Source organism: Prunus avium, chromosome 6, assembly GCF_965620075.1.
Source record: "Prunus avium chromosome 6, drPruAviu1.hap1.1, whole genome shotgun sequence".
Lineage (NCBI taxonomy): Eukaryota > Viridiplantae > Streptophyta > Magnoliopsida > Rosales > Rosaceae > Prunus > Prunus avium.
Genome location: NC_142289.1, coordinates 32325925 through 32349232, shown reverse-complemented (window position 1 = coordinate 32349232; position 23308 = coordinate 32325925). Strand labels below are relative to the sequence as shown.

General features: G+C 37.5%; 1 protein-coding gene across 1 annotated transcript; it reads left to right on the top strand.

The window, feature by feature from the left end:
- The first annotated feature begins 2346 nt into the window (after window positions 1-2346).
- LOC110770962 (E3 ubiquitin-protein ligase RSL1) lies at window positions 2347-6086 on the top strand. Its single transcript, XM_021975196.2, has 3 exons — window positions 2347-3260; window positions 4226-4998; window positions 5553-6086. Exons 1-3 carry the CDS (start codon window positions 2502-2504, stop codon window positions 5812-5814), a joined length of 1794 nt encoding a protein of 597 aa, XP_021830888.1. The 5' UTR covers window positions 2347-2501; the 3' UTR covers window positions 5815-6086.
- Window positions 6087-23308: the final 17222 nt, after the last annotated feature.

Here is a 23308-nt window from a genome sequence, read left to right as displayed (position 1 = left end):
CAATTAGTTGATGAAGTGTTAGTTCTCTAACCCTTGTATTGTATTTTATTGATGTGGCAATCTTATATTAAATGTCAAGGAGATTCTAGCAGAGAAAATTTAGCAGATGATTCAGATCCTCGAGTCGCCCTAAGTTTTATATTGATGGAATTTTTAAAATCTCACATACGCGGGATAAAGTGGAGCACCCATGTATATCGCCGAAATCTCGATAATATTGGTGATAAATTTACCAAAATCAGTGCTTAAGTTAGTTGTAATGTTAGCTTGATAAAATCGCCGAAAGAAACAGAAAATATCGCCAAAAAAGTCGGTAAAATTACGATAAATTAAAGAAACTTGCCAAAATATCTTAGTATGACAAAAAGTCTATAATATTACAATAAATTAAGGAAACTTGCCAAAATATTTTAGTATGACAAAAAAATAGTGTCGCCAAAATGGTCAAATGATGTGATGTCCTGATACAAGCTTTCATCTCCATCAAAGATTCGTAGCTCAACCACACAGACAAGCTAGATTTTGTCACTAACACACACAACAATCAGAATTGCAAAAGGATCCCAAACTACATTCCAGTATCTCGGAATATTCAAAAGTCAGGGAAACATTTCTTTCAATAAGAAAGCCATCTGTGCCAATATGCAGCATTTCAGAAAATAACCAGTTACTTGGCAGAGTCATATTTCACTCCACCAATATTGAAAGGGTAATGTTAGACTTACCATATTTTTATATCAGATTGTGTACCTCCTCTCTAATAGAAATGGAGCCCACCAATATAACGGGGCCCACTTCTATTAGTGATGTGGTACACAATGTGGTATAAAAATGTGATAACCTAGCATTTTTCATATCGAAAACTCCATCAACAAAGCCCACTTTTACTCCACCGTTTGTATCAGTGCTTACTAGTACTTCACAAGGCACAAACTAAATTTTAACTTAGGTTAGGTACGTGAAATTTGCATAGGCATAAAAAAGAAAAATATAACAACAATGTCCAGGGTCTCACCTGAATAGCAAGTTCCGGTGTTGGGCAAATGACAACAACGCCCGTTCCCTCACGAGGAGTAAACTCCAGCTGGTATTAGAAAAACAAGAGTTTTCCCGCATCCTGTCCTTGCAGCTCCGATGACATCATTTCTGTTCAATAGTGGTGGGATTGCTTTGTCTTGAATCTGCAGTTGTAACAATTTGTAAATTGTAATAAGCCAAAATCATCCGCAACTTTACAAACATAATATGTAAAAGATATCTCAACGAACAGACACATTTCTTATCAAGGGGAATCCCCAACTTACAAACATTAGCTATTGTGAAGAAAATACTTCAGTTGGACTTTCTAATTAGTTTCATCTCAACATCACAAACAACGTAGTCATTATGTACTTTTCAACTTCTAATTTGAATGCACTATATGAATTATTAAGCTCAAAAAAAAAAAAAAAAAAAAAAAACCCTTCAAAAACTAGAAGGGAAAAGAGAAAAAAGAGAGCAGAGCAGTGGCGTGAGTGAGTTCTTCACCTTGTGGTCTGCCGCAAGAATATAGAGATAGCCTCTTCCAGTTTGAAGGCAAGACAATAATTCAACGCAAGAATCAATTCAAGTTGAACGCATGACCTTCATATTATTAGATGATTACATCTTCTCCTTCGCAAACTTTTGCTTTGCTTCACCTAGTGAGTGAATGTTGAACAAACAGTCGACACCTTCTTGCGCCTCCGATAGTGCCCGCTGCGTTGTTTGTTGTATGCATTGAGCAATATAAAAACTTCTCTACGTTTGATTAGGGTTGAATATGGTGAGTAGGCACCCAAGGTCAGGGCAAACTCCAGACCTTTTCGAATTTACCAAAGAATTTATAGATTACCCACCAAACACGGAACTGCTGGCAGTAGGGTGTACTCAGTTAATTTTAAGGTTCGTTTAGCATCACTCAATTGAAATATGCGAATTATTCACGATATATATCAGTTGCTTAATAACTTTAATAAAGTTTTGATACAACATGTCTATCTTCAACATGTCTATCGTGAATCAAATCAAGTAGCAGATATTACGATTAAACGCAACCATACTTCTTCACATATGTGTGTTTGGTTTGGAAATTTTCCAACAGATATTTTACATAGGTTTTTTTTTTTTGGTCAATGATATTTTACACAAGTTACATTGTGATTTATATGGTGTCACGCACGATCCCTCCTTTATAATGTTTTGTTTCTTTTGACTAAAAAATAAATAAAATTCCCTCTGTTTGAAAAGTGCTGCTTTATGGTCAAAATTCGTCAAAGTAAATTCAGAAGACACGTGGCTGAAATCTGCAGACTCTCATCAATCTCCAAAACCTTCTGTTTCCTTGGTCTCTTCCTTCTCTGACAAGTCTCCACTCCTTTCCCCTAGGCTTTCGTGAAGCATTTTATCTCAAAATATAGTAAAAAATTAATTCTAGTTATAATTATTAACTCTGCGTCCTTCACACAGGTCACCGATCAATCATGGATGATCGTACTGACCCAGACGACCTCGACACCATTCTCTCCGAACAACGCAGAGACCTTATGGCCGCCAAAACTCTAGACTCCGACCTCGACATGGCCTTCAAGCTCCAAATGCAGGAGGCCATGGCCGCCTCTCTCGCTCTCAATCCCTCGTTGGCCTCGAGTTCGAGTTCGCGCAACTCTCCGCCTCCTTCGCCGCCCCACGACGCCTTGAACGACGCCATTTTAGACCTCGCCGCCACGCTCATGCTCGAGGACGTCGAGCGATTCGCGCAGGAGTGGGAGGACCACGAGCGCACCGTTTCGGAGATGATGAAGACAAAGGAAGATATCAACCGTCGAATTCACGATCAGAAGTTCGCCGCCGACCTCCGCGACGTGCCCGAGGACTACTGGGACAAGCACGGCGACTATTACGAGCGTCCGTACTGTGCGGACGAATCGTCTTCGTCATCGTCGACGAAAGCTGCAGCGGTGGAGACTGAGAATTTGAGGTTGTATTGCAAAGGTTTGGTGAGCGAGGAGAGGGTTAGGGATATGAAGGTGGTGGTGGCTGGGGCTGGTATCGCGATTTGTGACCCGAGAGACAATCTGATATTCGAGGCGAGGAAGAATCTGGAGGCGGTGGTTGATGGTGTGGTGCTGAGCAATGAGGCTTCGGAGCTTGAAGCCATCATTGAAGGGCTTAACAAAGCTCTCACCTTGGACTTGAAATTTGTGACCTTTTACTGTGATGACTACATGCTTTACCAATATGTGAGTTTTAGCATTAAACACTCGCTTTTATCGGTCTTCTTTTATTCTCAAATTCACTTTTTAATTGGGTGGGAGTTTGTGTTTATGTTAATGGTAGTAGAGTTGACTGTTGACTGGTGTGCATTGTTTGTTGCATTGCAAATTTGAAATCTTTGGCTGTATGAACTATTGGGTATCTTCTGAAACAGAGGAAAAGAAAAAGATTGTGCATTTGACCATTTTGGAAGTGGAATAGAAATTTTGGGGCTTACTATATGTGGGTTTGTTTGGGAGAACATTATCAGAGATTGAGCAAGAAGATTGTGGGCAACTATGAGAAGTGTGAAAGCCAATTACTAAACATCAATATGAGTGAGTTGCTGTATTGGTTTTTGGTTTAGTGTTTGGGTTGGGTTAATTGGTTGAAGTGCAATCTAACAAGTGTATGTCATGTCATTTGTGACAGTGTTTTGGAGCATGTTAATTTAGCTTTGTGCAGAAGCTGCAAGGAATAATCCCAATCAACTTGGTATTTGGGAGAATTAACAGTTATCTTGTTAGACCTATCCTTCTTTCAGTCTGTTGTGTTTAACATTTGCTGAGCTTGCTGCATTTGTGTGACAAAGCCAATTACTGGTATTAATGTGTTAGAGTTTCAAATTTCGGGTTCAGCAATGATTCGGTCATGCAGTTATACTATTTTGTTGCTGTTAGAAATTTGTTAATTATTTTTTGGTGATGTGTTCTGTCAAACTTTGTTGGTTGTATTACAAGATAAATATGTTTTTTTTTTTCTATTTCCGAAGGATTCAAACTGTATCCAGAAAACTGAAGTTCTGTTATTTTTCATTTATTTTCCTCCTTATTGATAGTATAATTGATGTCTTTACAAGTTTGCTGCTCTCATCACTATTCATGTTTATAAAATAAAATATGGGGGCATAACAGAAAATTCCATGTAGATGATTGACATCTTATAAATGCAGGTCACAAACAGAGTGCGTCCTGGAAACAGCAAGGTTGCAACATTAGTCAATCAAGTGGCTCTTCTACAAAGAAAATTTGAATATTGCAGCCCTTCTCTTGTAGCACGTACTGACATTAAGTTTGCACTTAAAGTTGCAAGAGAGGCTATAGTTTCTCAGATCACCTGGCGTGCAGACTCTAGCAATGGAAAGAGTTTGAAGGAGACTTGTGTAATTTGCTTTGAAGAAACTGATGTGGGGGAAATGTTTTCAATCGATGGCTGTCTACACAGGTATTGCTGTTCTTGTACGAAACAGCATGTGGAAGTAAAGTTTCTTAATGGGATGGGGGCAGAGTGCCCTCATGAAGGCTGTAAAAATGAGGTGAATATTGATAGCTGTGCAAAATTCTTGGCACCTAAACTAGTTGAGGCCATAAGCCAAAGAATCAAGGAATCTTCTATTCCGGTTACAGACAAAGTTTATTGCCCAAATCCCAGGTGTTCTGCATTAATGTCTAAAAAGGAGGTCTTAGAATATACCAAAACTACTTTTGTCCGTGCTGAGCAAACTGGAGCCAGGAGATGCATGAAATGTCATTACTATTTTTGTATCAATTGCAAGGTCCCTTGGCACTTCAATATGACCTGCTATGATTATAAAAGATCACATCCCTATCCCCACCCAGAAGACCAATTGCTCAACTCGCTGGCTACAAAGAAACTCTGGCGTCAGTGTGTAAAGTGCAACCATATGGTTGAACTCGCCGAAGGTTGTTACCACATAACTTGCAGGTATTACTCCCCACTCCTCCATCCTATTTGACTTGTCTTTTGGTCATTGTTCTGTTGATTTTGTCATCTTTAGATCAAATTAGCAATTTTTTGAGAGGGATGAAACTAGCAAAAGATAAAACAAAATATACAGCTAGTGAACTCTATATGATCTAATGGGTAGCAAGTTGAGTACAAGAGTGGATATGGCTAAGTATAGTGTTTGGTCTCAAGTTCCTAGTTCTTATGATTAAAAGCCACATTGCCAATGGGCCATCAAACCTCCAAAGGAGTCAATCTTTGCATGCTGATCTAATTGGCGTTCTCTTTTATGCTTTTGTTAGCAAACATTGGATGAGATCCTAGTCATCTATAAATAGATATCATGGTAGGGCCTTACACTGTCCCCTCAGATGGTTATGGTATTGGTGTATTGCCTTTACTAGTTGCGGACCACCTTTTCTATTCTTTCACCCACAAAAAGAACTAGTTTTGATTGTTCTTTTCTGGGTGCTGCTTTTTTTTTTTGTATACCAATCCTTGTGGTTTTCTATATGCTTGCATTGTCTTTGTAGATGTGGTTATGAGTTTTGTTATACTTGTGGAGCTGAGTGGAAGAACAAGAAAGCAACATGTTCCTGCCGAATCTGGGATGAGCATAACATTATACGTGAACAGCCACGACAAGCACAGCCCATTATACGCGAACAGCCGCGACAAGCACAGCCCATTATACGCGAACAGCCGCGACAAGCACAGCCCATTATACTCGAACAGCCACGACAGGCACAGCCCATTATCCGTGAACAGCCACAACAAGTACGACGACGACAATGATCGGGATTACCAAGACTCGTGTTAGACTACAACTAAAGATTTAGAGTGATCTTTTGCGTTTTGCTTTCCTTTGTTTTCTTTGTTATGAAAAAAAGGTGACGGGTGTTTAAGAACCACAATGTCAGATGCTAAGCTAAAATATTGCCCAGCTTTTTGTTAACTTTTGGCACATTAGTTTTGCATTCCTCGTATACTTTTTAAGGGTATCCCCCTTGACACCATGTGGTACGCTTTCAATTGAACAACCAAATCGTTGGAATTCCTTTCTTTTATTTTTCTCGTAGGAAAGTAGTTGTTGCTTAGGGGTGGGCACGGATTGGGTTGGGTCGGTTTTGATCCTAACTTATAACTCAATTCATACATAGCGGTTTATAATTTTTTAGGTTTAAGACCCGTTTATTATTAGGTCAACCTAACCCCACCAACCCTACCAAACTCAATCATTTTTGGATTCAAGACCCGCTCCTTAAAAAAAAGAGGACAAATGTCACGTTATGGTTGTGCCACGATAAAAGGTAAGGAGGAGTTCTTCCTTCCAGGCAAGGAGGGAAATATTGTTCATGTTGTATTATCATTCTTAGAAGACTAACATATCTGAAACAAAAGCCCGTCAAACGAGGGGGAAAAAAAGAGATTTTGATTTTTAGTTAGGAAGCAGAATGAAAAGCCATCAGATTTCATCGTGGCCATAGTTCCATAGAAATAAAATGGGGACCTTTGAGGGGGTTTTGATTTCGGAGGAGTTATACTTTTTCTTTTTTCCAGTTAGTTGATGAAGTGTTAGTTCTTTAACCCCTGTATTGTATTTTATTGATGTGGCAATCTTATATTAAATGTGAAGGAGATTCTAAACACGAAGAATATTCAAAAGTCAGGGAAACATTTCTTTCAATAAGAAAGCCATATGTGCCAATATGCAGCATTTCAGAAAATAACCAGTTACTTGGCAGAGTCATATTTCACTCCACCAATATCGAAAGGGTAATGCTGGGTTTACCATATTTTTATATCAGATTGTGTACCACCTCTCTAATAAAGGTGGAGCACACCTCTACTAGTGAGATTGTACACAATGTGGTAACCTAGCATTTTCCATATCGAAAACTCCATCAACAAAGCCCACTTTTACTCCACCGTTTGTATCAGTGCTTACTAGTACTTCACAAGACACAAACTAAATTTTAACTTACGTTAGGTACGTGAAATTTGCATAGGCATAAAAAAGAAAAATATAACAACAATGTCCAGGGTCTCACCTGAATAGCAAGTTCCGGTGTTGGGCAAATGACAACAACGCCCGTTCCCTCACGAGGAGTAAACTCCAGCTGGTATTAGAAAAACAAGAGTTTTCCCGCATCCTGTCCTTGCAGCTCCGATGACATCATTTCTGTTCAATAGTGGTGGGATTGCTTTGTCTTGAATCTGCAGTTGTAACAATTTGTAAATTGTAATAAGCCAAAATCATCCGCAACTTTACAAACGTAATATGTAAAAGATATCTCAACGAACAGACACATTTCTTATCAAGGGGAATCCCAACTTCCCCAGAACATTTCTTATATTTTATTTGCCTTTGGTTTGGGAGAAAGGGGAGATGGGTTTGATCGGAGGAGAGAGACTAAGAGAGAAAAAATAATTTACTTTTTGTTTCTTTTAAAAATAATATTTCTCATTTTTTAAATATTTTACTCAATATAAGCATTAAAAAATAGACCCATGTATGTATAATGTCACGGCAGAGCTACATTGCAAAAATTAATAGGACAGGAGCAAATATGTCTTACGAGTAAAATCACAGTGTACCAAATTGGAATTGACCCAAAAATTTATTTTGTTCACTTTTAATTTGCGAATTTTACCACTTTTGGTGGCTCCAATTTGTTGGACTCATTCCCATTTGGGGCATGATGTTTTAGGCCCTAATTTGTAGCAAGCAACTTGTTGAGTTTCAAGTTTCAACCACACTTTATTTACTAAAAGGGTCATGCAAAGAAAAAAGACATCATATTCCCTTCTTTTTGCACTCTAGTTCTAGGACACATTCTGTCAAGCAGGATGGGATGAAGACGATTATGTGCAACAGTGCAAGTGAGATCTTTTCAACGAAGTAAAGCGAACTTCAAGGGACATCGCTAGTTCAAGAATATAAACTCAAAACCGATCATGAGTTTCTTTCTATTTAAAATATAAAACTTCGCATAGTAATTATTCAAAGTAACTGCAACCTTTGAAGAAAAACAATTATTTTCTCTCAAGTTATTATTGTGGAGATATCCTTAAAAGAAAGAATGATTTAAACTTACAAACAAATTCACCTCTAGGATATAATAATTTAAGAACACACATAATTACAATTGCTTTATATTCAATTTATAAAACAGAAATACCGCAAATACATGGAAACAAACTCATACTATTACGAAGTTCTTTCCTACGACAATAACGACGCAAACAGCAGTTGTATGAAAGTAATACAACTTCACAAACACATTCCAAAAAATATAGTACGATTTTAAAAATGCATTTTGGACTTCTACATATAAAAACAAACAAGATAGTAGCGAGCGAGCATAAAATTGCTGCACGAGGAGGTTCATGTACAAGCAGTAGCTAAAAGGATTTCCCGATCTTAATTTCATTGTCATGAATTTTTTGTATTTTGTTTTCCTTTTTCAATGGTTGCAATACTAGCTTCAATTACTATATTTTGGTTTAACGAGTTTTGTTTTAAATAAAGACTTATTCAATTGCATCTGTTCCAAATTCGGTTCAATGGTTAACTATGATAATTGTTATCAGTAAATACAAAGAGGAATTTAAATTAGTTCTTGCATTTGTTTTAAATTCTTTTTAATATAATCAACTATGATAATTGATTTATTTTTATAAAGGTTATCAATGAATACAATACAACATATGTTACCAAATTATTGAAAAAAAGAACTTTTAAGGACAATTCAAACTAAAAATTAAAAACAGGAAAAAGCGTTTTACCCAAGCTAATAAAAGGTATTTCAAATTATGGGAAAAAACAAGGAAAATTTTCAATTCCACCAAACAGAATTTTTTTTAATTTTAAAAAAAAACACAAAGAATCCCCCTAGCTCCTGAAGCTCATTAGACTAGCCTCTCTGCACACACTTCCGCGTGTGCAAGAGGCTTTTTTTTAATCTCGCTCGCTATGCGTGACTTACAAAGTTTAGTTTTAATTTTTTTGCAATTGTATTTTGCTAGATGCCCATATCAACAATTTTAATTTTTTTATCGCCCTTATTTTTCTAGATGCCCGTCTCAACAGTTTTTTTATATATTTTAAATCTTTTATAGCGTGTAAATTGTTGAGATAGGGATCTAGAAAAATAAGGGCGATAAAAAATTAAAATTGTTGATATAGTCAACTAGCAAAATACAATTGCAAAAAATATAAATATGGAGTATAACCGCGCGGCTATACTCTTTAAATATATACACCAACAATAAAAATATAAATATGAATTTCTTTGTGGGCTTAGCTTTTGAGGTGCCCTTTGTGAACACCCCACATCGAAAATCCACTCATGCAGAGGTCTTTTATAAACAAAGCACTATGATGGTTTGGTAAGTGTGGTTAACATTGGGGAGTTGGGCTAATGGGCTTGCCTAGAGGCTCGGCTTTGGATTTGGCGCTGATTAATAATAATTATATTAATTAAAGACTTGGTCCTTGGAGCTCTTGGGCTTTGGAGAAATTTAATTAAGGCACCCAAATGAAAATAAGTATTTCTTTTTTTGTTTTGTTTTTGAAATATCCTTTCAATTTAAATTCGAATGAAGTTAGGTTTATAACTGCCGTGGTTTGAAAATTCCACAAAATAATTTAAAATAATTAATTACTATTTATTGAGTAATTTATGAAATAGATAACATATTTAAATATTCACAAAAGAAATAATAATTAAAACATAATTACTAATTAAAGTAATTCAGAAAGGATAACATGTTACTTAATTACATATATTAAATTAAAGAGGTTAGCCAAAAAAAAAAAAAAGTAAAGAAACTAATTTTGTTGGCGAATCCTTACTTAGTTAGGATTTTGGTTCCTTATTTAGTTAGGATTTTTGTTTACTTACAAATTATTATTTAGTCCTATTGTAATAGAGATTTACTTCCTATTGTAATTTAGATATATTTCCTATTTTATTTAGGGTTAACACATCTTTGTACTTGTATAAATACCTCCATATTGGAGAATAATAATAATATGAGCGTATCTTAGCATAACTGAATATTTACCCTACTTTGTTTGACATGGTATCAGAGCCAGGTTTTCTTGTGACCTGTGTTTGCGTTCTCCTTGCAATTTAAGTGCTCTCCTCCCCTCCTCTTCAAGGGGGGGAGGGGGAGTGAAAATGATATATTTATTGACGTATCCCCATTAGCTTGACATATTCCCATGAAGATGTTGCTTATTTCTTGACTCCGACGACCTCTTCTTTTCAGGGGGAGAGGAGGAGTGAAGAGAAGTTGTCTCTGCTGTTGCTAGTGCCAATGCCTTGTATTGTTGTTGATGATGCCTGTTATGTCTCTGCCTTGTTGCTCTTGTTGGTGCCAGTATTGTTGCTCCTGCCTAGTATGGTGCTAGTATTATTGCTCATGCCTTTGCTGGTGTGTTTGCCTTGCCTTACTCTATTTTGTAGGGTTTGGTTTCTACCTTATCTACTGTCGTGCTCACAGGGCTTTTGTGTTCTGCCTTATCTATTGCCCTGTTCACAGGGCTTCTGTGTTCTGCCTTATCTGCTGCCGTACTCACAGGGTTTCTGTGTTCTGCTATGTGTCCTATTTTTTAGGGTTTGCTCTTGTGTTTCTGCTGCGAACTTTGCTTTAGTTTGTCACTTGTTTCACTCGTGGTTGACGAAAAGACCTTCTCTACAATTGGTGCTTCTCAAGTATGGTGTTCTGTGACTCGCTTGTCAAGTTGGGCATGCGAAATATCTTTGCCTAACTTGAGGGGGAGTGTTGGCGAGTCCTTACTTAGTTAGGATTTTAGTTCCTTATTTAGTTAGGATTTTTGTTTACTTACAAATTATTATTTAGTCCTATTGTAATAGAGATTTACTTCCTATTGTAATTTAGATATATTTCCTATTTTATTTAGGGTTAACACATTTTTGTACTTGTATAAATACCTCCATATTGGAGAATAATAATAATATGAGCGTATCTTAGCATAACTGAATATTTACCCTACTTTGTTTGACAAATTTATATTACTTAATAAATTTTTTTAATTAACTTCATGAATTATGTTACTTAATAAATTATATTTCAATCTTTCTTTTTTCTTTTTTCCTTTAATATTCTCTAAGTAAAACATAACTACTAATCGAAGTGCTTAAAAAGAGAGATACATATTAAAGGCGCGGCTATACTTTGAAGATATTCTGTTTATGCAGTATAACCGCGCGGCTATACTCTTTAGATATATACACCAACTATGATAAACTGTATAACACGACGATTAGAACACTTTACCTGAAAATGGAGAAATCCATATTAGGACGAGTGTGACAAGAGGCCAACTTTGATAATTGAATTAGAATACACGCATACGATTATTAGAGGGGGTAATAATATACTCAAATATGAGATTATCTGTTTGTGTTTGCATTTGTTTCTATGTACCAGAATCAGAGTCAATTGAATATCTCATTGTTGAAATAATATTGCTTAATTGAAATTACAGTATACATATAAAACTATATTTAATAAACCTAACCGAAAATGTGGTGTTATTTGTTGGTTGCATCTTTTTGTGTTTTAAATGTAATACAGTAAAATTGCATTTTTATGCTGTATTTGATTATTGAAAGGTGTTTGCAATTTTATTAGACATCACTTGATGTCTAATAAAATATATACATAGAAATAATTAATTACTATTTATTGAGTAATTTATGAAATAGATAACATATTTAAATATTCACAAAGAAATAATAATTAAAACATAATTACTAATTAAAGTAATTCAAAAAGGATAACATGTTACTTAATTACATATATTAAATTAAAGAGGTTAGCCAAAAAAAAAAAAAAAGTAAAGAAACTAATTTATAATTCAAAAATTAAAAATTTTAAAAACATTACTCTCCCGACGAAATTTCGTCGGCACAGACCTATGCCGGCAAAACTTTGTCGGATTTTCGCGACAAAAGTGCTATTGACTTGCCCCGACGAAATTTCGTCGGGAGAGGTCCTTTTAAAAAAAATAAATATAAACTTAGGATATTTAGGTTAATTAATTTTTTTTAATTTTATTGTCAGTAATTAAATAATATATTTGCCTCATTTAATTAGTTAAGTTAGTAATTATATTTTAATTATTATTTATTTAGTGAATAATTAGTATTAATTTTTTTAATTAACTTCATGAATTATGTTACTTAATAAATAATAATTCAATCTTTCTTTTTTCTTTTTTCCTTTAATATTCTCTAAGTAAAACATAACTACTAATCAAAGTGATTAAAAAAGAGAGATACATATTAAAGGCGCGGCTATACTTTGAAGATATTCTGTTTATGCAATATAACCGCGCGGCTATACTCTTTAAATATATACACCAACTATGATAAACTGTATAACACGACGATTAGAACACTTTACCTAAAAACGGAGAAATCCATATTAGGACGAGTGTGATAAGAGGCTAACTTTGATAATTGAAATAGAATACACGCATACGATTATTATGCGTGTATTATTAAATAAAGTACTAATGAAGGAACTTTTAAAGCTCACGCCGTCGATAATTATACTCATAAATTGATATTCACATAAAATCAATTAAATAAATCATACCCAAAACACACCAATCATACACAATAACTAATACAATATATACATAGAAAAAGTGTTAGGATGACATGTGATGTCAAAAGAGGCATGTAGTCGTTGTCCTAAAGTCGTAGATGCCTTCCTAAAACCATGTGTTTGGGTCAAGGTTTTAGGACAACGACTACGTGCCTCTCATGACATCATTAATTCATATTGAATGCAAATGTATCAAATAAATACATACTCATTTTTCAAAGCAACACGTATATTAGATCATAAGAAACTATATGTGATATGCGCTTGTACTCTTTATCAGTAACATCCATAAGCACTACAAAGTTTTTTGAAGTCGTTCTATCCTATACCCCTCAGGATACTTTTGCAGGTCGTGGAATGACCGCACAATGATTGTCTTAGCTGAGGAATCCTCATGCTATTCCACCTCACCCAATCAATATTCGATTTTTGTTTTCCAACTAGGACGATTGTACACAAATTGAGACTTTATGTGCTTTAGTTTGAAATCATCCATGTTCTTGGCCACATGAGCCACTCGGAAGCATCTGAGAATCTTTTCTACAACAATACAAATGCAAACATGTAAACAAACCTTATTTGGCTAAATTAAGTCTATGTTTATTTAAATGTAGCATTATCATATCATTTACAAATAGTCATATGAAATTAATATATAATTACACAAACACATTCCAAAAAATATAGTACGATTTTAAAATTACATTTTGGACTTCTACACATCATAAAAACAAACATATGATGTCTAATAAAATTGCAGACACATTTCAATAATCAAACACATCATAGAGATGCCATGTCACATCCCGGGATTGGCTCTGCTGTAGGACAATATTGTCCGCTTTGGGCCCCCTTCTCTGCCCTCACAGTTTTATTTTTGGGAGCTCACAAGCAACTTCCCAGTAGGTCACCCATTCTGGGATTGCTCTAGCCCCCAACTCGCTTAATTTCGAAGTTCCCATGACTCCGAAGCTAGTGAGCCCCCAAAAGGCCTCGTGCTAGATGGATGCGGGCATGTACATATAAGGCACATCAACCCCCTCTCCGTTGGTCGATGTGGGATCTTACAATCCACCCCCCTCAAGGGCCCGACGTCCTCGTCGGCACACTCGCACCACACGGCAGAGTTGCTCTGATACCAAATTGTCACATCCCGGGATCGGCTCCGCCGTAGCACAATATTGTCCGCTTTGGGCCCCCCTCTCTGCCCTCACAGTTTTGTTTTTGGGAGCTCACGAGCAACTTCCCAGTGGGTCACCCATCATGGGATTGCTCTAGCCCCCAACTCGCTTAACTTCGGAGTTCTCATGACTCCGAAGCCAGTGAGCTCCCAAAATGACAGGACCTGCCCTGAATTCCTCGGAACTCGAGACGAATCTTGTGGAAATTCCGACATCTCACCGATGCCGGGTCCACTTATTAAGAAACGACACTTTCGGCCGAAAATTTCGGCATAGTCTCCCCTGAAAATTGGACTTTTCCCCAAATTTCAACATGAAAATTTAAAATACAGTTTATAACCCAACTGGCAGCATGCACAAATTATCAACATGCAAATACAAAATAGGCCCTCGGCCTTCAAAGGGTTCGAAACAAAACCAACAATGTTCTTAAGTCGGATAAAGCATAAATGATGAAATGAATGACCTCAACAACTTTACAAATGCCACCGAAAATATTAAATCGGATTCAAATCCAACAATCATATCAACATCCATTCACAAACTCAGAATCGATCAAACCCTTTTTAAACATAGTATATTTCGCGACTGCACCTAGGTGAGGCTCTAGGCTACCTACGTACCCTTGGACAAGGGATCAAGCCACACGTAGTTCTTATCTCAACAGTCACAATTCCAATAATATACAATTATTTAAAACAACACCAACGATACATTTCAGATTTATCACAACTCCAATTCCGATAAAACACAATGAACACATTATCAATTTCTTCCCTTTATATCAGTTCAATCCCGCAACCATACCCTATCCAAGGTGTATGTTGCCGTACAACACTTCCCAAAGTACAATCTCACGGATCTCAATCCTGAATCAAAACCACATATACCAATATGTAACATGTATGCCTATAAATTAGTATATAAGTATATATATAATAACACCCACCTCTCACCATCATTATGTACTAGGGGAAAACAATCCGTTAAGGTATGCCCCGGGTTCCGTCATATCCAAACCATATCCACCGTGTCCATGTATCAGTATCCAAAGGGAGGTACATATGATGATGCACATCATGTACTGGGGAAAACAATCCAACCGAGGATTGTTGACTAGCTCACAAGTATCCGGCCTCAAACGCCCATGTGGCTAGGGATGAGCCGTCCAACTGGGGGACTAACTCTCACCCAGCACGTACGGACGAAGAATCAAGACCTGTACGCCTGGAACAGCCCTACGCGCGTAGACTACCCAATTAAGGGTCTACAACGACACCCCGTTAAGGTATGCCCCGGGTTCCGTCATATCCAAACCATATCCACCATTTCCAGGTATCCCAGTATTCATATCCACTATTTCCAAGTACCCATTTCCACTGTTTCTCATTGTCATCATCCAAGGGGAGGTACATATGATGGTGGAGTTCGTAACTCTTATATAAATATTATAAAATAATATTCCCTTCCTTAATTCAATTTTCCCACAATACCTATTCATAGTATAGACTATAACCTCTTAAGCATATAACCCATAACCGGGGAGGTACCTAAGGTAGTGCTAATAGCACTCAACTAACATTTTAATCTCACATCTTTCCTCATCTCACAACAACAACCCATATACCCCACACATAATCAACATAGATAGCATTTCCTCAAATAAATAAATCTACACTCAAGATATTCAAATATGTCAAAACTCAAATATATATCGCAAATACTTCATAACATATTAAATTCATTAATTAAATATATAATATATTTCAATAAACCATTAAGACAATATGCATAAACTTTCCACATTTGGTCAACTAGGCCCGCGGGGCCCATGACCTCCATTTTACGATCCGAAAGTTCCTATGGGCTCCACAAGGTTTAGGATACACGTCCTGCAAGTTTGGTACGAATCGGAAGGTCGGATCGCTCGCGATCGAACGATCGGACGGTTATCGTAAAACACGAACTTTAAGCTATTGAATCTAAACATCCGGGGCTCCGATTCACACTCCGTCGAATCCTACATGATCCTAGGAATACCTAGATCAACATATATTAGATTGGAAGCGATCCAACGGTTCTAACATATCGAACCCGGACATTACACAATATGTAAAATCCGTTCGGGGTTCAAACGTTATCCGAATTGGAATCCGAAAGTACCTATGCGCTTGTGAGAATCAGGAGATCATTTTAGGACACAATGACAGGCCAACATGTGGCCCACATGCCACCCCACACTCCGGCAGCGCGTGGGTGTTCAAAGAAATTTTCGGCGATCGGAAAAACTCCAAACAGTCAGCAAAGCCTCCTACGCTAGATGTAAAACCTCATTTGGAGTCACTTTTGTTCTTGGACCTACCCCGAAAAATGGCCGGAAGTGGCCGGATCGGAGGCCGAAAAATGGCATATTTTCAATCGCTTATTTAACTACCAAAACGCAGAAATTTCTCAATTCCTACCCAACCATCAGCTAGAGCATGAAAAATAGGCGGAAAAGCATACCTTAATTGACCGGTTTGGTGGTCGGAGGAGGGAGAAACCGCCGGCGAAAAATCTTTTAAAACTGGGTCAAATCCGGTCAGAGTTTTGGATTTTCTGGCCATCTCCGGTGGTTCTAGCGACTGAGGTTGGTTGGGATGGGAAGAGGACGACTAGCCGGTCATTTTGGAACCAATACCATTGCTTGGGGTGGCTGGAGGAAAAGAACGTCGCCCAAAATCTGTTCGGATGAACAGTAACATGGGGGTCGCGCGCACAGAGGGAAGAAAGAAGAGAGAAATGGGAGGGTTTTCTGGTTTTTAATTAAAAACCAATTTCAACTTATTATGCCACTGGTGATGTTTTGCTCGTAACTTTCTCGTTACAACTCCGATTCAAGCCTACCGCATATTTCCGGACTCGTCTCCGTATGACCTACGTAAAGGTACCAGCCACTGCCCCGAAATCCTCCCATATTGAAAATGACCAAATTACCCCTACTCCGAGGGTAAAATTGGAAATTCATAATTCTTGAAATTAAATCATTCACTATTCCTTTTATTTTTGGGTCAGGATGTTACCCAAAAGGCCTCGTGCTAGATAGATGCGGGCATGTACATATAAGGCACATCAACCCCCTCTCCGTTGGTCGATGCGGGATCTTACATGCAATTTTATTGTACTACATTTAAAACACGAAAGAATGCAACCAACCAATAACACGACATTTTCGGTCAAGCTTATTAAGCGACATTATTTTAACACTGAGATATTCAATTGACTCTGATTCAGGAACATAGAAACAAATGCAAACACAAACAAATAATCTCACAAAGTTTTTTCTACAACTAAAGAGATGCAATATATGGCTTTAGATTGTTGGAAAAATTCAATATTTATACTCATAATATTCATATAAAAAGGTTAGGAATATCTGGCATGTAATGTCAAGAGAGGAGCGTTGTCGCTGTCCTAAAGCCGTAAACGTCTTCCTAAAACCATGTGTTCGGGTCAAGGTTTTAGGACGACGACTACGTAGCTCCCTTAACATCATTAATTCATATTGAATGCAAGGGTATCACATAAATACGTATTCATTTTTTTGGAGCAACCTGCACATTAAAAAGTAAGAAGCCACATTTGCACGTGTACTCTTTATCAGTACCATCCACCACAAAGATTTTTTTGTGGTCATTCCATCTCATACCTCTCCGGATACTTGTGCAGGTCATGGAATGACCACACAATGATTGTCTTAGCTAAGGGATCCTTGTGCCATTCCACCTCGCCCAACTAACAGTCAATTTTGGTTTTCCAACTGGGACAGCTGTACAGAAATTAGCACCTTCCGTGCATCAGTTTGAAATATTTCTTGTTCTTGGCTACATGAGCCACTCAATAGTGCCTGAGAATCCTTCCCAACCACATGGTAGGGTACGTACGAAGATCGATTCTAGACTTGCCATGGTGAGCACAACCAAATCCTCTCATTTCTGCTACAGATTCTATCTAATGCCTATTTTGTTTGTTTAGGTTGCGTGAGATGAGTACTTGAACATTCAGGTGAAAACGTCACTACCCACAAATGTGCAATAAAAACTAGCCATAAAGGGCTATTACATTAATATAGCAATCTAATATCAAATATAAGACAATGTGGAATTCCTTCTCACTTCACTCTCTATTTCAATTCACTATCTTCTTCTACATTAGTCTCTCTATTTGTTCGATATCCTTGCTGCATTTTCATCATAACCTATGACGATCACAAGTCATACTACGAAAATGACGATGTATGTTACAATGGGTTATGGGCTGCGTAAACCAAGGAAAGATAGTTTTTTCAACGCTTGTTACAACAAGACTAAACCTTCATTTTCTTCCTCAAATTTCTCAAAGTTTTATGCCACCTTCCGAAAAACACAATTCCACCATCACAAGTACAATCGACTCAGAAGTGTCCCCACTGCTCCTCCATCATCCGCCTTTGATTCTGAAATTGATATGTGATTTATGGGTCAGGAAAGAATTAAGGTAAAGAGGCTGAGTATCATAACTAAGATTGACGATATTGATTTCATTGTTGTTTAGTATTTTGTGTTACCTTAGTTTATAGTTGTTATTTACCTAATTCAACTAATGACATTTATGCAATTGGATAGTTTGTAATTGCAATGATATTTGTTTTCACACATAAACTCAAAATTTGAATTCTTATGGACTCTTGTGATATTAAAAATAAATTAAAAAAACTAATGGCACATACAAAGTATATGAAATATTACATATTTCACTTTGATCAAAAAAGAAAGAAAAAAATAATATCCGAAAAATATTTGAAAGAAGAGAAGAGGGAGGCGATAGTGAGTTTAGGACAACTGGGGTTTTAATGGTCTATAGTTTTTCCAGTTGCTTAGTTGCTTGGGTTTATAGCAGCTTAGATTATAACCAAATAGTTATAATTCATTTGGGTTTCCTAGTCAACTAAGGATTCACACACACACACACACACACACACACACACACACACACACACACACACACACTCTCTCTCTCTCTCTCTCTCTCTCAAGGATTCATTTGGATTTCTATTTCTCATTAACTCACTTCACTTCGCTTGCATTCACTCTCTATACGCGATTAGGGTTAGGATTTCTATATTTCTTAGTCTATCTCCCTTAATTCCTCACTTGCTCACTTTCTCCTATCTCATTCAAATTCAACATGTGCTTCTCTCGTACCACTAAAGCATAGGTTGAGAGCACTCTCTCATATCAGTCGTGCAAACCATTGAAAACGACAACATTTGTGAATGTGATGATTGGTCATGGTACGATTATGCAGCAAAAGCATAGCAAATTGACGACTACCCTTCCTCGTTTTCCTCAACTTTCTCTTCTTCAAGGAAAGTTGCATGTCGCCTTCCAAAAAAATGAAATTCCACCACCACAAGTACAATCAATTGAGAAGCGTCCTAGTTGTTCCTTTTCCTCCAACTAAGAAGCGTCTATGCTATTTCTCCTCCTCCGACTTCGATTTCGAAATTGAAATGTGGTTTATAGGTCAAGAAAGCAAGAGGGTAAAGAGGTAGATGATCATTCCTAAGGTGGATGATATTGACGTAGATGCTGGTTTAAATAAACATGGTCGTAGTGGTTATGGTGGTAAATTGGGCTTGAATAATAAACGTAAAGGTGGTTTGAAGAAGAAAGTGGTGGACAGTGGCTTGGCTTCCAAGAAAAATAAAGTTGATAATGGGTTGGGTGTAAAGAGAAAATTTGAAGGCGTTTTGGATTTGAACAAGGAAGTTGAAGGTAGTGATCATGGCATTCTTTGTACGGTAGCAACTTCTTCTTGTGAGGTTTCTTCGTCCGAAAGTTACTATAATTTCGGTGAAACACCAGTGACTGTACTCCATCGTCCTCCATGTCATGCCTCTCCTGTTAAAGCTGCCTTATCTGCACCTGATCATGAGATCAGTAACGGGGGATACCATTCTTGAAACTCTTCAATTGTTTCCTCATTTCTCATTCATCAAGAAAAAAGGTTGGAGCCTTTTAGTTTTTTAGCTTAGGAGATGAAAGTAATCTAAAAAAATGCTTTACATGTTCTTACTCTAAGAAATCTAGCAAGCAGTAGCAATCCCACGCATACAAGAGCTCAACAAAGGAAAGTTATGTACCTCAAAATTCTATTAGATTGTGTCTCACAAGTTAAGGAATTTTATGAATGGTTGTATTAGAATTGGGTATTCGAGCCGAACAGGATTGAGATTTCAGAATTGTGTACCGGACCAAGCACTTCAGTTTGATGTTTTCCAATGCCGAAGTCGAGCCGCAGCTCTTTGGTTTATTGTGGTTCGGTGCACCGATTATCCGCTAAGTTTTGACTTGGTTTCAGCGAGAAACCAAGAAAGAGAAAAATAATTGCAGAATGAAAAAAGAAAAAGAAAGAAAAAGAAAGAAAAAAGAAAGAAAAAAGAAAAAGAAAGAAAAGGAAGGGAAATAAGAAAACGAAGAAAAACAAGAGAAGAAGAGGAAAATGAAGAAGAACGAGAAAAAAAAATAGAGGTTGTCAGCGGCTGAAGAATAAAAAAGAAGTTTTAGGGTTATATTATAGGGTTAATGACAGTTTATTATCCTGTGGTTGCACTCGTAAGGTGTGTTAGTCCATGTCTTCTAGATTTTTCAATTAGATAACTTGGTCCTTTCAATTTGTTGTAATGTAGTTATGCTATTAAGGTTTCCGTCAAATCTCCCGTTGCCTACGTGGCATTTTTGGGTCCCACATTTTAATTTTTTTTTTGTTTAAGTGTAATAAAATATTCATAGAATATTTAAAAATCAATTAAAAATTGATGGAGTCTTTTTCTGTTAGAAGGCTCGTCTGAGCTTGTTGATTCTTGGACTGCCATAGAGTGATGAATCAAGCCTTCATTGCTCCTTTTTTCTGAGTTAGCAAAAACTAGGCCCAAAGCATCCCGAGGGAGAAGCAAGTCCCAGGGGAGTACTTTGTTCTTTTTTCAATGGCTGCATGTTTTGTGCTGATGTTTCCGACTGTTGGAAGAAGAGTTGGAGATGGTGCATTGATGTTTCACAGGCTTGGCATGAGAGTTTGCTTTGGTGAATTTAGATACTACTAGGCTTGGCATGAAAGGCTTGTGGTGTGGGAGCTAAGAGAAAATGAGTATAAAGAAAGGATTAAGGCTTGAGATTTTGGGTGTTTTCGACAACTAGACGAAGAGTTTGCGATGTCTACGTTTTCTTACCAAAAGGGTTATGACTATGGTTTCAACTTTGTTTCAGAGGATGGGTGTTTCAGATTTGGGATGGAGCTTTTTGAGTGTGAGAGAGAGTGAGAGATAAAGGATGGATGGCTTGAGTAGATTTCCAGCAGCTTGATAATTGCTTGGTCATGCTCTAGATGGTTGAAGATGACTTGCTGATGTTAAACCGAGATTGTGTGAGCTTGGCATGATAGCTTGGAGTGTGGGAGCTAAAGGCCCACAAGTTTAGCAAATGAGAATGCATGTGCTTGGCTTGGTGTTGGATATGCTTGAGGTTGGGTGTTGATAATTTGTTGTTTGCGGATATGGCTATGGGGACTTAAGAGTTTCAAGAGAAGGAGAATGAGAGGAAAAGCTTGAAGTTTGAAGGCTATGGTGTTCACAGCTTGGAATGAAAGAAAAACTTGGAGTTATGCTTGGTGAGGCTTTATGGATTTAAGAGTTTCAAGAGGAGGATGGGAGGAAAAGCATGAGGCTTGAAAGTTATTGTATTTATAGCTTGGAAGGGTATGAGGAGGAAGGAAAAGCTTGGAGTTATGCTTGGTGAGGCTTTATAGGGAAGATGGAGGATTTCAAGGCAAAGAAAGTAGAAGAAATGGTTGTGATAGCTAAGGAATGGCTAGGACGACCGTTGGAATGCTTATAGTAGCTGAAGGGAGGAAGGAAGGTGGTCTGATGGTTGTTAGGGTGCTTGAGCAACCCAGAAATGTTGGTCGATGGTTGCTGGGATGCTTGCAGTAGCAAAAGGATGGAGGTTGATGGCTCAGAAATGACTGTGATGGCTGCTGGAATGCTTGCAGCAGTTGAAGAAAGGTGAGTTCTCATGGTTGCTGAGAGTCTTGTAGCAACCAAGAGAGGTTGATTTTGCCTGGACAATGTCTCCCAATTTATAAAAGGTGAAGGCTCTATTTGGTTTTCAATAGGTAAAAGGAAGTGTTGGAGCTAGTCTATTTCCAATGGGTAAAAGGGAGCATTGAGACATTCTTATTTCCAACAAGTAAAGCTAGGCATTGGAAAATGACTATTTCCTATGGGTAAAAGGAAGTGTCGGAATTGGATTGTTTCTAGTAGGTAATAGGGAGTGCTTGAAGAATATCTCATTTGCTTACCCACATTGGAGAACTCCAAGTAATGGGCTTGTACTTTAGTGCTCCTAAGTAGCTAGCCCAAAGTCTCCATTATCCAAGAGCTTTCATGGGCCTTGTGGACCTCCGTAACCTTTCACACCAAAATCCCTCGTGCAAGCCCCGTAAACCATATGACTTGGGTTCATGTGAGCTTAGTAGGTGATTGTCATAGGAAAAATGTATTATTGGTTTAGCGTGTCATGTACACTATTTCTATATTTATTTAATAAATTAATTCCCAAAATACAGCTTGGATTAACACATAACCAACATTATAAGTTATATTGAGCTTTGGGCTTCCCGTGACTTTTTTGGGCCTCAACATAAATAAATAAAAACTCCATTAGCCCCAAGCCACCCCTTCCCTGACCCCAAATCCCTCATATTTATCCTTCTCTCTTTCTCTCTTTCATGGCTTCAGCGGCAGCTGACAAGCCTCATGGTCCACGACTCTCATGGCTTCGAGCACTCACACAAAACTCCACACTTCGATCTTGACCGCCACATCATCATCGTCCCCAACCTCATCACCACCGCATCCCATTTTGACCATGAGACTACAGTCAACGACTACTTGGCCGACCTCTCCACCAGTTCTAGGCTAAGTGTTGCGTAGATACAGCTGCACCAAAATGGATTCAGTTGCATCCTCAACTTGTGATACTCGCAAGTGCACGAGCCGTTTGGTAGTATAGCATATGTAAGTGCGAGGTCGATCCCACGAGGATTGGTGATTGAAAGATCCAATTCATTTTTCCTACACAAAACAGAAATGAAAAAGAAAGGAAATAAATAAAACAAGGAAGAAAGAAATAACTAACTCAAGCAGATAAGTTCCCAAGTTCAATTAGATTAATGGATTGATTCTAGCTAAAGTATGATTAAGCCATGGTGTGTGGTCATAACCTTGTGTTCCTAATTCCCTAATTTGATCATTTGTTGTCTAACCTAAAATTAAGCATTAGGAACCCATTAAGCATAGAAGAACATTTTAAACAACCAAGTATGTATCTAATCCCTGTTGTCGAATGTCCATACATACTCTTCCTATTCATAGTTCAATTCGA

Bases quoted from the DNA above. Each gene is read 5' to 3' on its own strand.
- LOC110770962 (XM_021975196.2), top strand. From the start codon at position 2,502: ATGGATGATCGTACTGACCCAGACGACCTCGACACCATTCTCTCCGAA. The intron at 3,261-4,225 runs GTGAGTTTTAGC...TTATAAATGCAG, and splicing joins ACTACATGCTTTACCAATAT to GTCACAAACAGAGTGCGTCC. The intron at 4,999-5,552 runs GTATTACTCCCC...TTGTCTTTGTAG, and splicing joins TGTTACCACATAACTTGCAG to ATGTGGTTATGAGTTTTGTT.